This window comes from Thamnophis elegans, chromosome 7, assembly GCF_009769535.1.
Source record: "Thamnophis elegans isolate rThaEle1 chromosome 7, rThaEle1.pri, whole genome shotgun sequence".
Lineage (NCBI taxonomy): Eukaryota > Metazoa > Chordata > Lepidosauria > Squamata > Colubridae > Thamnophis > Thamnophis elegans.
The window spans coordinates 32,317,443-32,333,142 of record NC_045547.1 but is presented as its reverse complement, the minus strand read 5'-3'; the positions used below and the strand labels follow the sequence as shown (position 1 = coordinate 32,333,142).

At 39.4% G+C, this 15,700-nt stretch overlaps 1 protein-coding gene across 5 annotated transcripts in view; it reads right to left on the bottom strand.

Annotated features, from left to right (window-relative positions):
- The window catches only part of TNRC6B (trinucleotide repeat containing adaptor 6B), a 139,906-nt gene that overhangs the window by 76,649 nt on the left and 47,557 nt on the right, over nucleotides 1–15,700 (bottom strand). For all 5 annotated transcript variants that reach the window (XM_032221208.1, XM_032221209.1, XM_032221212.1 and 2 more), the window contains one exon: nucleotides 927–1,014. In XM_032221208.1, the coding sequence (XP_032077099.1) occupies nucleotides 927–1,014 (88 nt within the window). The remainder of the gene's footprint in view (nucleotides 1–926; nucleotides 1,015–15,700) is intronic.

Below are 15,700 nucleotides of genomic sequence, written 5' to 3'. Positions count from 1 at the left end.
ATTTTGAAATCAATGTTATCACACACTGATAAGACTACCTCTTAAAAAATCCCATTCTGGGGCTCTGGAAATATTACTAAAAAGGGGGGATATTTCTGCTAATAAATCATTTTTATAGTTATTTCAGGATGGATTACAGGTAGTCCTTGACTTATGACCACAATTGATCCCAAAATTTCTGCTACTAACACTTGTTAAGTGAGTTTTGCCCTATTTTACGACATTTCTTGCCATGGTGGTTAAGTGAATCACTGCAGTAGTTAAGTTTGTAATTTGTTTGTTAAGTGACTCTGACTTCCAGAGTCAGAAGGTCACAAAGGGAGATAACATGACCTTGGAATGGGACACTGCAACTGTCGTAACTATGAGTTAGTTGTCAATCATCTGAATTTTGATTTTGACCGTGGGGACATTGCAATGGTCCTAAGTAACTTTTCAGTGTTGTTGTAACTTTGAATAGTCTCTAAATGAACTGCTTTAAGTTAAGGACTACCTGCATTAGTTCATAACCTTTCGCTAAGAAAAGTAAGAAAATAATAACTAATATTTTATAATTATTATATAACTAATTAAAATATATAATTTACAGATATAAAGGGCTCCCCCTTCAAGTATTTAAAGCCAAAACAAATTCTCTAGATTGGTTTTCTTAAAGGAATATTCTTCCCTTTTCAACTTACCTACTCACAAGAATAAGTAATAGATGTTTTTAGATAAACACACAAGCAGAAAAATATACATAGCAAACCATCACCTGGCTGTATGCAAAATTCAATAGGTATCTTGTGTACAAAGAGTTTTTATTATGAGCACAAAACTGAATGAAGGCAGGACAAAGTAGAACATGGTAGAGGACATAGAAGCAGTTATTTTAAATGAACTGCCTATTATAAAAAATGAATACTGAATGACAAAGATACCCTTACCTTCTGAGTAGATTCCTTCTTTTTCTTATCCTCTTTTTTTCTTTTCTTGTCTTCCATTAACTGTTCTTCCTTTTCTTGCTCCTTCTCTCTGTTAAAGTTTAAAATTAGAACTTATTCCTGTGTGTACTCTATTCCCCAAAAGAATCTAATATATTGCAATACTGACTCTATATTACTTAAATAGAAATGTTTTAATCAATTATAACGTTAGTTGCTCTAAAATAAAACTTTGATAGAATTACTTAATTCCCTTCATTTCTACAGCACCCTGTCCTACATTCCATGTATATTAGAATCATGAAGAAAATATAACTTATGCAGTTTGTATTTTTTTAATTTCAAACTGATTTTTACAATTGGCAGAAGTTCACACTGGAAACATAATTACTACTTATTTTTGTGAGACACTTCTCCATCAATGTATATTACTACCATCAGGCAAATATACTCCAATAGGAAATATGCTCCTAACATGACTTTTGGTCTCAGAATGTCACCAGGATTCTCCTCTAATGTCTAAATGGCATCACTAAAAATAAAGTGATTTATTTTTAATTATGTATATATTGCTTCAATTTTGCTATATCCTACTATATATATATAGTAGTATACACACACACACACACACACAGACACAATCTGTGATAAAAGTGTTAGGCAGGTGTGAAAAAATACTGTAAACAAAGAATGCTTTCAGATATATAAATAATGATTGTTTATTTTTGTCAAGTTTCCCAATGTAAAGTGAGCGAACAAAAGAAAAATCTAAATCAAATCAATATTTGGTGTGACCACCCTTTGCCTTCAAACCAGCATCAATTCCCATAGGTACACTTGCACGAAGTCAGGGATTTTGTAGGATTATATGATATAGGTATATGCTCAACCGATTATACCAAACAGGTGCTAATGATCATCAATGTCACACATAGGTTGAATCCCAGTCATGAACTGAAACAGAAACACCTGTGTAGGAAGCTTAAAACTGGGTGAGGAACAGCCAAACTCTGCTACCAAGGTGAGATTGTGAAAGACAGTTTCACGTCATGGCAAGATTGAGCACAGCAACACGACACAAGGTAGTTATACTGCATCAACAAGGTCTCTCCCAGACAAAGATTTCAAAGCAGACTGGGGTTTCAAGATGTGCTGTTCAAGCTCTTTTGAAGAAGCAAAGAAACGGGCAACATTGAGGATCATAGACGCAGTGGTTGGTGCACACTCATCTACCGTCCCGAGATATCTGGCCAGAAGTGGTCTTCATGGAAGAGTTGCAGCCAAAAAGCCATACCTCCGACGTGGGAACAAGGCCAAGCAACTAAAGTATGCACGAAAACATAGGAACTGGGGTGCAGAAAAATGGCAGCAGGTGCTCTGGACTGATGAGTCAAAATTTGAAATATTTGGCTGTAGCAGAAGGCAGTTTGTTCGTCGAAGGGCTGGAGAGCGGTACAATAATGAGTGTCTGTAGGCAACAGTGAAGCATGGTGGAGTTTCCTTGAACTTTTGGGGTTGCATTTCTGCAAATGGAGTTGGAAATTTGGTCAGGATTAATGTTCTCAATGGTGAGAAATTCAGGCAGATATTTATCCATCATGCAATACCATCAGGGAGACATATAATTGGCCCCAAATTTATTCTGCAGGACAATGACCCCAAACATATGGCCAAAGTCATTAAGAACTATCTTCAGCGTAAAGAAGAACAAGAAGTACTGGAAGTGATGGCATGCCCCCCCCCACAGAGCATCATCGAGTGTGTCTGGGATTACATGAAGAGGCAGAAGGATGCGAGAAAGCCAACATCTACAGAAGATCTGTGGATAGTTCTCCAAGATGTTTGGAACAATCTACCAGCCAAGTTCCTTCAAAAACTGTGTGCAAGTGTACCTAGAAGAATTGCTGCTGTTTTGAAGGCAAAGGGTGGTCACACCAAATATTGATTTGATTTAGATTTTTCTTTTGTTTGCTCACTTTGCATTTTGAAAATGGACAAAAATAAACAATCTTTATATTTCTGAAAGCATTCTGTTTACAGCATTTTTTCACACCTGCCTAAAACATTTGCACAGTACTGTATATAATGATATGAAACAACTGAACAAGTCAGTAAAGCAAAATAGCAGCAGCTGGTGGTAGAGAAGCCACAAAAATATGCCTGCACCGAATATGACATAACACAGAAAAGAGAAGCTCTTTTTTAAAGTATGCATCTCCACAGAGAAAATTTACCTCATGTTGTCACTTCTCTATGGATCAGTTAAAGTGCTACTCACCCACCCTTGAGCTGGCAGGCATAACATTTCCTGTCAATTCATATCCTACTTCTATTTTTGTTATTAGCAAGTGACTTGAGTTCTAATTTCAAGTGTGAGATGCATGCAATCCTCCTTTCTGAATACCAGTGGAAACAGTCTGCCAATATCATCACTTCTTAGTGAGCCTCTTGGAAAATCAGCTCCTGGCAGACTTTTTTTCAAGCTAAATCCACTGTGACTCCACCCGTCAAGACAGCCAACTGAGGTGGGGTCAAAGAGTAAAGTGGAATGTTATCTATCATTTTACTGGGCAACATTTCTCTCAAGGATATGCTGATTTAGCACAGACTAAGTCAAAAGAAGCTCAACCAGCAGATGATCTTTGGAGCTCCCCAGTAATGAAAAAAATCCCATTTCCTCCTTTAATGATCTTCCACGCCATGGATTGATTGTCTGTCATGTGAGTTTCCTTTAGTATGGGTTTACTGTTCTTACTCTTCCAGAAACTAGAGACATCTAATCTGCAGAGTCCAGTAGGTAGGGTGCACAGTGGAAGAGCTCAGTGTGAAAACTCCCCCTTTTCTTAAAACAGAATGCAAGAAAATTGATGCCACTGCATACTATCACCTTGTTCTGTTACAAATAGCAACTCATAACAGCGTCTGCACATCTTAAAATTGATAGTGTTCTTATCTTATGGAAGTTAACACCAATATGGGCCGAGATTGAGATGAAGACAATATTATAGAGGCATACCAGAGAAAAAGGGCTGCTAGGGAATGTTTATCCTATACTTAGAGATTTTCCTTATTCGAACTGATGTGGACTTTGCAATATGTTGCTCAAACAGCAGATGCTCCCTTGAACATTGTGGAGACCAAAGGGTGACACGGTAATCCTTGATTTACAATCATTTGTTCAACAATTGTTTGGGTTATGGTGGTGCTAAGTGAAGGGATTTATAATCACTCCCCAAAGTTACAGCCTTTGCAAACCCTCTGGTCATGTTATCGATTGTCAACTATTTGAATGCTTGACAGTCGACCTGCATTTACAATTACAGGGATGATTCAACTCTCCCCCACTTATCTCCTCCCAACAATGCCTTTTTGGTCACCTGCATTTGAAGATCCCTGTCACCCTAGCTAACCTTTGCTGTCTTCTCACTCTGGTTATTGACAAGCACGCACACTCTGGTCTCTTGCAAGGTAGTTGCTGATTGCAAAAGGCTTTCTTCCAAAGGTCAGTTTCTTTGCTGGAACTGGAGAACAGAGTTTCACTTGGCCAGCAGCTGCCTTGCAAAGGGCCCTGTGCAGGCATGCCTTGTCAGCAGTGAGAGCAGGAAGACAGAGGTTAGCTGGGGTATGTAGAGTGCAGGGTGGTAGTGATCTCAGAGTTGAGGGTACCTGAAATTGTGTGGCTGGGACTTCCTGAGACTTGCACTGTACTGCTGGACCTGGTTAGGGTGGCTGAGGCTTCCTCCTGGGGCAACTGCAGCTTTGTACTATATATTATAGCTCAGTGGATTCCGTGTGTGTGAGTGTGTGTGTGTGTGTGTGTATGTATGTACACAAACATATATACTGTATATCCATGAAAAATATTTTTACTGTTATTTATTTTATCTTGCTGTGCTGTGCTATGTTGATATTATCATTAATTTAAACAGAAAGAGAGAAAGGAAGGAAGGAATTATGCAGGAGAGTGATACAGAATTAGAAATTCCTGAGAGTAACAATACTTATTCTCTATCTACAAATTCCCTATCTTTTCCTAGAATTCTGCTCCACATCTGAGAGTCAGGCAGTTACTTTTTTCTTTAGAAAAAACAAACAAACAAAGTATATAGAAGGGAAGGGAAACCTTATACAAGTAGATCTCAGTCAAGGTCTTCTAGTCCAACCCCCAAGCCTAGGCCCTGGGTTGGGCTAGAAGACCTCCAAGGTCCCTTCCAACTCTGCTATTGTATTGTATTGTATTGTATTGTAAAGTTAATAATATTGCAGTTGTTGCTTCCTAGCAGAAATCCAAAGGATCCTCCTAATCTCATCTTTAAGTAATATATTTGGAATAATCAATATAAAGATGGGCTCTTTTACTTATCTTTTAAACACATGTTTATAAATATCCATTTTTCATTTTTAAGTTTAAATTTAAACATAATTTAAATTGGGCAGTCTTCAACTTATGATTATAATTGGAACTGGAACGTCTGTCCCTACCTAACCTAAGAAACTGCTGTTGTTAGGCGAGGACCTCAGGCGTCTCATGTCCTACCACATTTGTCTTCGCTTCAACTCCTCCCACTTGCTTATCTTTCCCATTTTTATCCTTTTGAGTGCCCTCAATCTACATATATTCCTGCTGCCCCCTCTGTCACCAGATAAGGCAGCAGTGGTTCCCCAGGTGAAGGTTGAGCCACCTTGGGACGTGTTGTATGGTGTGCCGATTTTACAACCCAATGCCTGTTTTCCAGGAGTGCTTGCCACACAAGCTGCAAAGTGCATAAAGTGTCTCCCAGAATTCTGTGTCCCACCCCTTCCCCCCGTTTTGTCCACCCCAATGCCTTTCATAAATGCTTCACCTTCATCAAGACAGCCAATGCTGACTCTCCTGCCTTGGCCGTTGATGGAGGGCACCATACCATACCTTGCCATGCCACTGCTCCTTCCTAGCTAGGTCTGGCAAATTCCCTTCAACAAGCAAGGCTTTGTTGCACTGCTGCCATCACCTTATCCCAAGGATGCACCCTCACCAAGGGCTTGGATCCCAGGCCACCAGGAGGAGGAAGAAGACAACAAAGGTCAGATGTGGTCAATGAGGGGCAGTGGTGGTGGACAGCAGGGGTATATGGTAGAGTGCATGGCAGAGATGAGGAATGGTAGGCAGATAATGGGAGTTGAGGTGTCTCCATAGTCATGCAGGTGGGCCTGACTTTTGATCATGTGATCACAGGACACTGCAATAGCTGTAACTTCAGGCATGGGTTGTAGGTTCCTTTGTTCAGTACTGTTCTAGCTTCAATCAGTCACTGAATGAATGGCCATATGTCCAGTGGACGTTCCAAAGGTGTTTTTTCAAGAGACAACTGGACTTTCTGGTTCCAAGAATGGATGAGAAGCAAAAAGTCTTCAACACCCCCCCACCCCCGAAAGTCCAGTTGCAAAACAGTTGAAAAAGCACCTTTGGGACAACAATGACTTGGATGACTGAGAATTTTCATACACATGTCCAGTAGATGTTCATATTTACATTATAATTCTTCAGTACAATTTGTTTACAACTTAATTGTAAATGCAATTTAGAAGCATTAAAACTATTCCTCTTTAACAATAGTTAACAAGTGCTGATAAAATAAATGATTGTTTTTTAAAAAAAAAATCAAAATCATTATGTCTTTAAGTCTCTTCCCTAGGTTTAACAAAGGTGACAAACTGTCTTTAAAATCTGCTAGAAATAAAGGAAAATTTCAATATTCAGAGTCTACTGAATCCTTGAGGAATATAGTAAGGATTTCACAGACCTGGCATGTTGAAAAGACAATGTACACAAACACAACTTGTAAAGAAATCACTTAAAATGAAGAAGGTTCCAGTTTGATGAAGCCACAGCATATTGGAATAGCGTAAATTTACAAAGCTTGCTGCAACTAGCGAGACAGAAATACACGAAGCAACATTTGTCAGCTTATTACTATGTATTGATCTTTCCCATAGGGTATTTTAAAATCCGCCATCACAGATCTTTCTTTTCTTAATAATAAATTTATTAAAAATTACAATTACAGTAAAAACTAATGCAAACTAAAAATTGAAAAAGAAAAAAAAAGAGCAAAATAAACAAATTCATAAAACCTTGTCATTTCAGTTCTGATGCAAACAAAAAGTCCATTAAGGGTTACTAGAGGAAACAAAACACATCTTTTAACCTTGATCAGATAAATCAACTTTATGTACCCTTACTTTTATTGAACAATCTCTATCTTTATTGCCTTCCAATAATGTCCTAGTTTTTGATTTTTGATTTTTCTTTGTCCCATCTCACAAAATTCTTCAAAGCTTTAACAAGCCTCTTTTGTAAATCCAAAATTGAAAAATTATCCAGATCATTTTCTTGGCTTGTTATTTGCATATCTTTTTTAATTATTGACATCTACCTGGAGTTTCTTTTCTTTTTGCATATCCAGTGCAGTATATTTTTCCATGTCAGTTTTGTAGTCTGTCTTTTTAAATTCACTTTCAAATCAATATCAATCTTGTTGGGTAGAATTGTTCTATCCATAGAGGAAGACACTTTTAAAATTAATTTCTTCATCTACTGTTCAAAAATATCCTTCAATTATTTAAAATATTAAATGTAAAAATATTTTGCTTCATTCCATACTTGTAATCTAGCTTTTCATTCTGTAGTGGTCATGAATTCAATTCTTCAATCCTTGAATTCAATTCTCCTTAATCCCTCCTTATAAGTCTCTGTCATAGATCTTTCCAAACATAGCAAGCTGAATAGAAATATATTTCAGTTCCCACTCAAGTTCCTCACAATAATTCATACAATGAATTTCACTTATTTTCAGTTCACAATAAGGTCAGTGAAGACTCATCATTTCTCTGAACCAGTTAACATTTGTGTATTTTTTAAATTAGTCACAGCTATAGTTTTACCAAATAACCTTTTATGTCTTTACAAACTGTAAAAATTATCTGAGCTAATGGAATAAAGCAAAACATTCTAGTGCACTATACCAATGTGGCATGTGTTTATGTATGTGTAAATTTCACACTATAAACACTGTTGAATCGTTGCAACTATTCTGAAGATAGAAACAAGGTACTTGTAAAAATATAGGTGCAGAAATAAAGATTTTAGCATTATCTAATTTCTCATTAATGTGATATGGTATTTTATAGAAATTGAACAGGTCTAAATGCAATCCCTGGAAAATTGCTATTTTATTCATAATATAAGTATGGTTATAAGCATTAAAGATCACTTAATATTTCAAGAATTAAAACAAGATATACTGCTTACACTAAACTTACTATATTTTAATAGAAACTTCGACTCAGTTTGTTCATCCATAGCCACACCTTAATTGGATAATTAATAGCAACCCGACCAAAATTATGTACCAACATTGTTTGTAAATTTAGCTCATATCTTTATGGTTTTTTAAACTTTTGCATATTGAGGCAAAAAATTGTTATTTCACCCTTTTCTCTCTTTATTACTACAAAGCTTTATATGTATTTGTTATCAATAATATTTCATTTACTTAGTTTTCAATATAGTTGTCTGTTCTTCCATTTCTAATCAGCATCTATAACCACTGAGCTTACTTAATCCTTACAGTCCTCTGTAAACCGTTTACAGAGTCAGCATATTGCCCTCAATAATCTGGCTCCTCATTTTACCCACCTTGGAAGAATGGAAGGCTGAGTCAACCTTGAGCCTGGGGAGATTCGATTTGCCAAACTGCTGGCAGCTGGTTATCAGCAGAAGAAGCCTGCAGTACTGCACTCTAACCACTGTTCCACCACATATCCATGTTCAATAAACAGGGCCAAATACACTGGACATTTTTTTCAAATGTTTTGCTTCCTGAAAAAGTTATTTTCATTTATTTCTTACTAAGCTTATATGCCACTCATCTCGCCAGAGGATACTCCAGGCAACTTACAATCATTCAATTAAAATGCAATATAAAGCATTAAAATAATAAAAGGGATCTTAAATTTAAAATTCAGTTTTGACCAGGATGCAAAGGAAGAAAGCAATGTGCACATGAGGGGAAGAGTGTGTATGTTATTTATTCCATTAGCCACTTCCAAAATGCCACACCCCGATTGGGATCCCAAGCCAGTTGGCACAGTCATGTCTTCAACCCCTTCTGGGAGGCCAAAAGGGTGAGTGTGGATCTCACTTCAGGAGGCACAATACTTCAGACAGTGGGAGCCATGGCAGAAAAGACTTTTTTTCTGGACTTGCCAACCAAAATCCCTTTACCAATGGGGTCTGCAGCATACCCTGTCTGCCAACACAGGTGTGGAGGGATAGTCCTATGGGGTGAGCCAGTTTCTTAGATAGCCTGGATCTGTGCCATGAAGGGCTTTAAAAGTGATAACACCTTGACTACCCTTTAAAGGTAGCCCCCATGTAGAGCACATTATAGTATTCCATTATGGCAGATCCCTTTTAAACAAAACACAAATTTCAGAATGATTGTATTGCATAGTAAAGAGCTGCATCCTCTTCACCGATGACATAAAATTATTTAACACCACAGACAATGCTGCTGCCCTACAAAGCAACCTTGACTATGTGTCAGAATAGTCGCACAATTAGCAACTCCAAATTTCAACTAATAAATGCTCTGTCCTACACAATGGAAATAAAAATCAGAACACCAAACACAAGTTGGTTGGAAACAATATCTTAGACCAGTGTTTTTCAACCTTTTTGTGCAAAGGCACACTTTTTTCATGAAAAAAAATCACGAGGCACACCACCATTAGAAAATGTTAAAAATTTTTAACTCTGTGCCTATATTGACTATATATAAAGTGTTTTTCCCACGGCACACCTTACACTATGTCACGGCACACTAGTGTGCCGTGGCACCGTGGTTGAAAAACACTGTCTTAGACAACCCTCACTCTGTCAAAGACCTAGGAGTACTCATTTCAAATAATCTAAGTCCCAGAGCTCACTGTAATAGCATTGCCAAAAAGGCATTAAGAGTTGTTAACCTAATTTTGCGAAGCGTCTTCTTCAGCAACAATGTATTACTAACTAGGGCATACAAAATCTTTGCCAGACTAATTTTTCAATACAGCTCGTCTGCCTGGAACCCACATTGTATATCGGACATTAACACGATTAAGTTGGTTTAGAGGTCTTTCACGAGAAGAGTACTCCACTCTTCTACTCACAATAGAATTCTCTATGCCGCCAGGCTTGAAATTTTGGGCTTGGACAATATGGAACTGCGTTGCCTGCAGTCCGATCTAAGCATAGTACACAAAATTGTCTTTCTGCTACAACGTCTTGCCTCTCAACGACTTCTTCAGCTTCAACCACAATAATACACGGGCAAACAATCGATACACTCAAGGTAAACTTCTTCAAACTCAATTGCAGAAAATATGACTTCAGCAACAGAGTGGTCAACGCCTGGAATGCTCTACCTGACTCGGTTGTTACAGCCTCAAACCCTCACAGCTTCAATCTCAAACTGTCTACTATGGATCTCACCCCATTCTTAAGAGGTCCATAAAGGGGGCATATACGAGCGCACTTGCGTGCCTACTGTCCCTCTTACTGTCCCCATTTATCTGTATTTACTTCCTTTGTTTATACCTATACTTATCTTGTACATGTTTGAAAATAAAATAATATTGATAAATATGGTTATAATAATGTATTTAACTGCATGTTTCTAACATGGTGCATGAGTTCAATAGGGCTAAAAGTGTTAAGCTGCTGGTTTTTGTTTGTATCAGTGTTTGATGCATCTCACTGCAGTGTCCAATGATAGTCAGCCAGCACTGATGGGGTTCCAGTTGCCCTGATACCATTTTTTCCACTCTGGTAATATTCTTGTGAAACCTTTCAGCATGTTCATCACTGAGTTTTGGAAAGAAGTCCAAGTGTGTATTTAGAAAATGAATCTTTAGTGACATGTTGCACTTCAAGGCCTTGTATACTGTAAGAAGTTTGTCAACCAGCTAAATGTAGTTTGGTACATTTTAGTTGCCAGGAAAATTCAATGATATCCTTGAATGCTTCCCAGATGAGTTTTTCTGGTCTCACTAACAGATCTTTAATCCGCTTGTCATTAAAGTTGTGCCTGATGGGCCAACAAAAATGCCTTCCTTAACCTGGCATTAGTTATCCTTGGAAACATCCATCTCAAAAAATGAAAATCTTCACCTTCCTTCGTCATCACATACACTTTTTCATCAGTCCTAGTATATGTGAAGCACGGGCAAACATATCTTTGTCGGGTCAACAATAGGTAATGTGCCACTTTTTCAGTCCTAAAACCAATTTTTTCAAAGTGGCTATTTCTTATTAACATGACTCTCTTGCATGGCTATCCCATTCACATATGTAACAACAGTACTTGGTATATACAAGCTGCATTCCAGAACCACAACCTCCACTACTACTTTTAGATCTCCACAGATATTTCAAGTTCTAGTTGATATACAGGATGTACTTCAACAACAGTTCTATGTGTTCATATATTTCTTTCTTGTATGCAGCATAATCAACAGATACAGGATATATATTGCTGCTGTGTAAAATGATTTCTATAAAATGGTATGAACGAAGTTAAATTGCAGGATTTCAAAGAAAATGCTGTTATGATTAATCTAGGAGAACTGGCTTTTAAAACCAGGAAAATATTTAAAGGCACACTCTTCCTTGTTTTTGAATACTGAAAGTTTTTAAAATATATTATGGCCACATCTACAAATGTGATATGTGATTTGCTATATGCCAGAAAAAGTGTACATATACACAAAGTTAACTGTATCAAACTCAACTTTTATATAATAAAAATGGAGACGCAGAAACATCTAGAAAATAGCTATAAATAGGACTCTGAAAAATTTGATTACTTAAAAGTATAATTCCTCTCTTTTATTAAGAACATCAAGTTCAAATTCTACAAACTGATGATCTATTGCTGCAAACCATAGTGATATTGCCCCTTCTAGTGTTGTATATTACTATAGTAATAGTTGAAAATTCCGAAGAATGTATTTCAATTAATTTAACAGGTAGTCTCTGTTTAATGACCACTCATCAAGCAACCAAAGTTACCACTCATTCAGCAACCAAAGTTATAACAGCATTGAATGAATGGTACTCACAATTGGTCACTGAAGTTCCAGCTGTTTCAGCAGTCTCGTCTGTGGTCATGTGATTGTGATCTGGGTGCTTGGCAACCAGATTGTACTTTGTAATGATTGCAGTCTCCTGCAGTCACATGATCACCTTTTATGACCTTTGCTGCCAGCTTTCCACAAGCAGAGTCAATGAATAGTCAGGAAAGATCGGAAGTCTCTTTGGTAAGTTGTTTGCACCCACCACCCAGCAGCAGCCATCACCAGCTCTACCACACTCTGGGGCTGCCTGCACACCTTTCTCCCACCCCTGTCAGAATGGCTACTGATGCACTCTCCCCTGCTGGCACCAGCCACCTCAGGCCCTACTGCACCTTAATTGCCTACCTGTAAGATACCTGGGATTTGCTTAACAACCTAACAACAGCAAGAAGAGGTGCTAGAATTTCTGTTGCTAAGCCATGCAGTGATGCAATGTCATGCTTTATGACTGCATTACTTAGCAAAAAATTCATATCCCAATTATTGTCATTAACCAAGGACCATCTGTAAAATGTGCATAGATCTACTAGTTAATTTAAGATTAGCTGACAGCCAATTCCTGATTTTGCTTTCAGACAAATTCTTCCCTTCACAAAAAGAAACTATTGAAATTCTAATGTTTTGTTAATTAACTAATTGCATGGGCCATTGGAACCCCTGGGGCAATATGAGTCTTGTCCTGTTATCTGAATCAGCAGTAGTGAGGTTGCTTTGTCCTTTACAAGAAGAAAAGTAAGCAGGCAAGCAAAAGAGAACAGGTTTTGTGTGGGCTAATGGTCAAAGCAGAGATGAGAACAGGAAGTACTGAGGGGATAGATGTACAGCTGGCAGGTAAGAAAATAGATAGGCAGGATGAGAAAAAGGAGAGGGAAGGAAATAAGAGTAGGTACTGTAGAATAGGGTCCATCAAAATTTAATACCAATGTTTTAGAGGATTCCAGAGGCATATAGAAGTCTGTCTGTTCGGACTAAATGACACCGATAAGTAACCATTGGCAACAGTAAATTTTCTTCAGTATTTTGATTGATTTGATTGATAGATTGATTTTATTAAGTTTGTATGCCGCCCTGTTTCCGAGAGACTCAGGGCGGCTAACAATAAAAAGGGAGGGAATACAAAAAATAAAATAAAATAAAAAACAACAATTTAAAATTCTACAACAGCCGTAACCTCGAATGGGGCTGGATAGTTCAACAGCCCCGGGCCTGCCGGAACAGCCAGGTCTTAACTGCTTTGCGGAAGGCCGGAAGGGTAGTCAGGGTCCGGATCTCCACGGGGAGATCGTTCCAGAGGGCTGGAGCAGCCACAGAGAAGGCCCTCCCCCGAGGAGTCGCCAGCCGACATTGGCCGGCAGATGGAATTCGGAGGAGGCCTAGTCTGCGGGATCTAATAGGTCTTTGGGAGGTGACTGGCAGGAGGCAGTCTCTCAAGTACCCAGGTCTGATACCATGTAGGGCTTTAAAAGTAACGACTAGCACCTTGAAGCGTGTCCGGAGACCAATGGGCAGCCAGTGCAGCTCGCGGAGGATAGGTGTGATGTGGGTGTACCTGGGTGCACCCACAATCGCTTGCGCGGCTGCGTTCTGGACAAGCTGAAGTCTTCGAACACTCTTCAAGGGCAGCCCCATGTAGAGCGCGTTACAGTAGTCCAGTCTTGAGGTGACGAGAGCATGAGTGACTATCCGAAGGGCCTCCCGGTCCAGGTAGGGCCGCAATTGGTGCACCAGGCGAACCTGGCCAAAGGTCCCCCTGGTCAGACAGATGATGTTCTAAAGTCAGCTGCGGATCCAGGAGGACTCCCAAATTGCGGTCCCTCTCTGAGGGGCGTATAATTTCACCCCCCAGGCTGAAAGATGGAATAGCTGGATCTTTGGGAGGGAGCATCAATAGCCACTCGTTCTTGTCAGGATTGAGCGCCAGCTTGTTCGTTCCCATCCAGATCCTGACAGCCTCCAGGCACTGGCACATCACTTCTACCACTTCACTGAGTTGGCACGGGGTGGACAGATATAACTGTGTATCGTCCGCATATTGATGCTATTTAATCCCGTGCCGGCGTATGATCTCACCCAGAGGCACCCCATAATTGGGGGGCCTAGGGGTCGACCTCTGCCCTCCAACCAGCATCGACTGCGACCTGTCTGAGAGGTAGGAGGAGAACCACCGTAGGACGGTGCCTCCCACTCCCAACTCCCGCAACCATTGCAGAAGGATACCATGGTCGATGGTATCGAAGGCCGCTGAGAGGTCAAGAAGCACAAGGATAGAGGAGTGACCCCTATCCTTGGCTCGCCAGAGATTATCGATCAGCGTGACCAAAGCAGTTTCCATGCTGTAACCAGGCCTGAAAAAGACTGAAAGGGATCCAGATAATCGGTTTCATCCAAGGACCGTCGGAGTTGAAAGGCCACCACTTTCTCAACAACCTTCCCAACAAAGGGGAGGTTGGAGACTGGACGATAGTTGCTCAAAATGGCTGGGTCCAGAGATGGTTTCTTCAGGAGGGGTCTCACCACCGCATCCTTTAGGAGGTGCGGGAAGGACCCCTCCTGGAGAGAGGTGTTAACTATCGTCTGGATCCAGCTACGTGTCACCTCCCTGCTGGTTGAGACCAGCCAGGAGGGACACGGGTCCAGTATACAGGTGGAGGCACTCACCGTTCCCATGGCGACAAGTTGAAACTCGCTCCATAAAATTTGCTCAAGACCTTCCCCTGGTACCTCGGCTGGTACCGTGCAATTGGGAGTCCAGATCTGTCTGAATCCGAGCGACTTTATCCGTTAGAAACTGAACAAATTCCTCAGCCCTACCTTGTAAAGGGTCGTCCGCATCCCTCCCTTTCAAGAGGGAGCGGGCTATTCTAAACAAGGCGGCTGGGTGCAATTCAGCGGATGCAATAAGAGCGGCAAAATGCACAGATTTTGCCGCCCATAGTGCCACGAGATAGGTCCTGCCCTATCTCGTGGCATTTCTAACATTATAGAATAAGAACAGAAACCTATAATTATATTTGGTCATATTCAAAAACCTTAGTCCATTTAATGTTAGAGTTGATGGTCAAACAAATCTTTTGTGGCTGATAAGGCTCTATAAATGGATCAAAATTGCTGTGGAATCATTACTGATACCTGCACCACTGTGCAGAGTAACAGGCATTTTGAAGATCAAAATTGATCAACTAATGTCTGTTACTATTGTTCTAAACTGGCTGACAGTGTACATGGCTTCACAAAAAAATGCTAATACAGCTCTTTCTCTCATCTAACAGTGTGGTGATGGGTAGAGAAGATTTAATCCTTTGAACATCTGTTTTCAGGACAAGGACTAGATTTATGAGATTCTTTTTACTATACTAAGTTAGAAATGATATTCTTTTTTATTAGTTGATTCATTGATTATATTTTTAGACTGGAATAACTATAGGGAGGGCAACAAAATAAATAGTAATGCCTTTCTCTAGATTTCTTTCAATATGCGTACTTTAATGGATAGGAAGAAATCATATGCTTTCTAGCAGTGTACATGAAGTATTAAAAGAGAAAGAAGTTCTTTCAGGAAACAGAAAGTCTACACTAACAAGAATATAAAGTAATACAAACTAGCAAAAAGTATAAGGTAT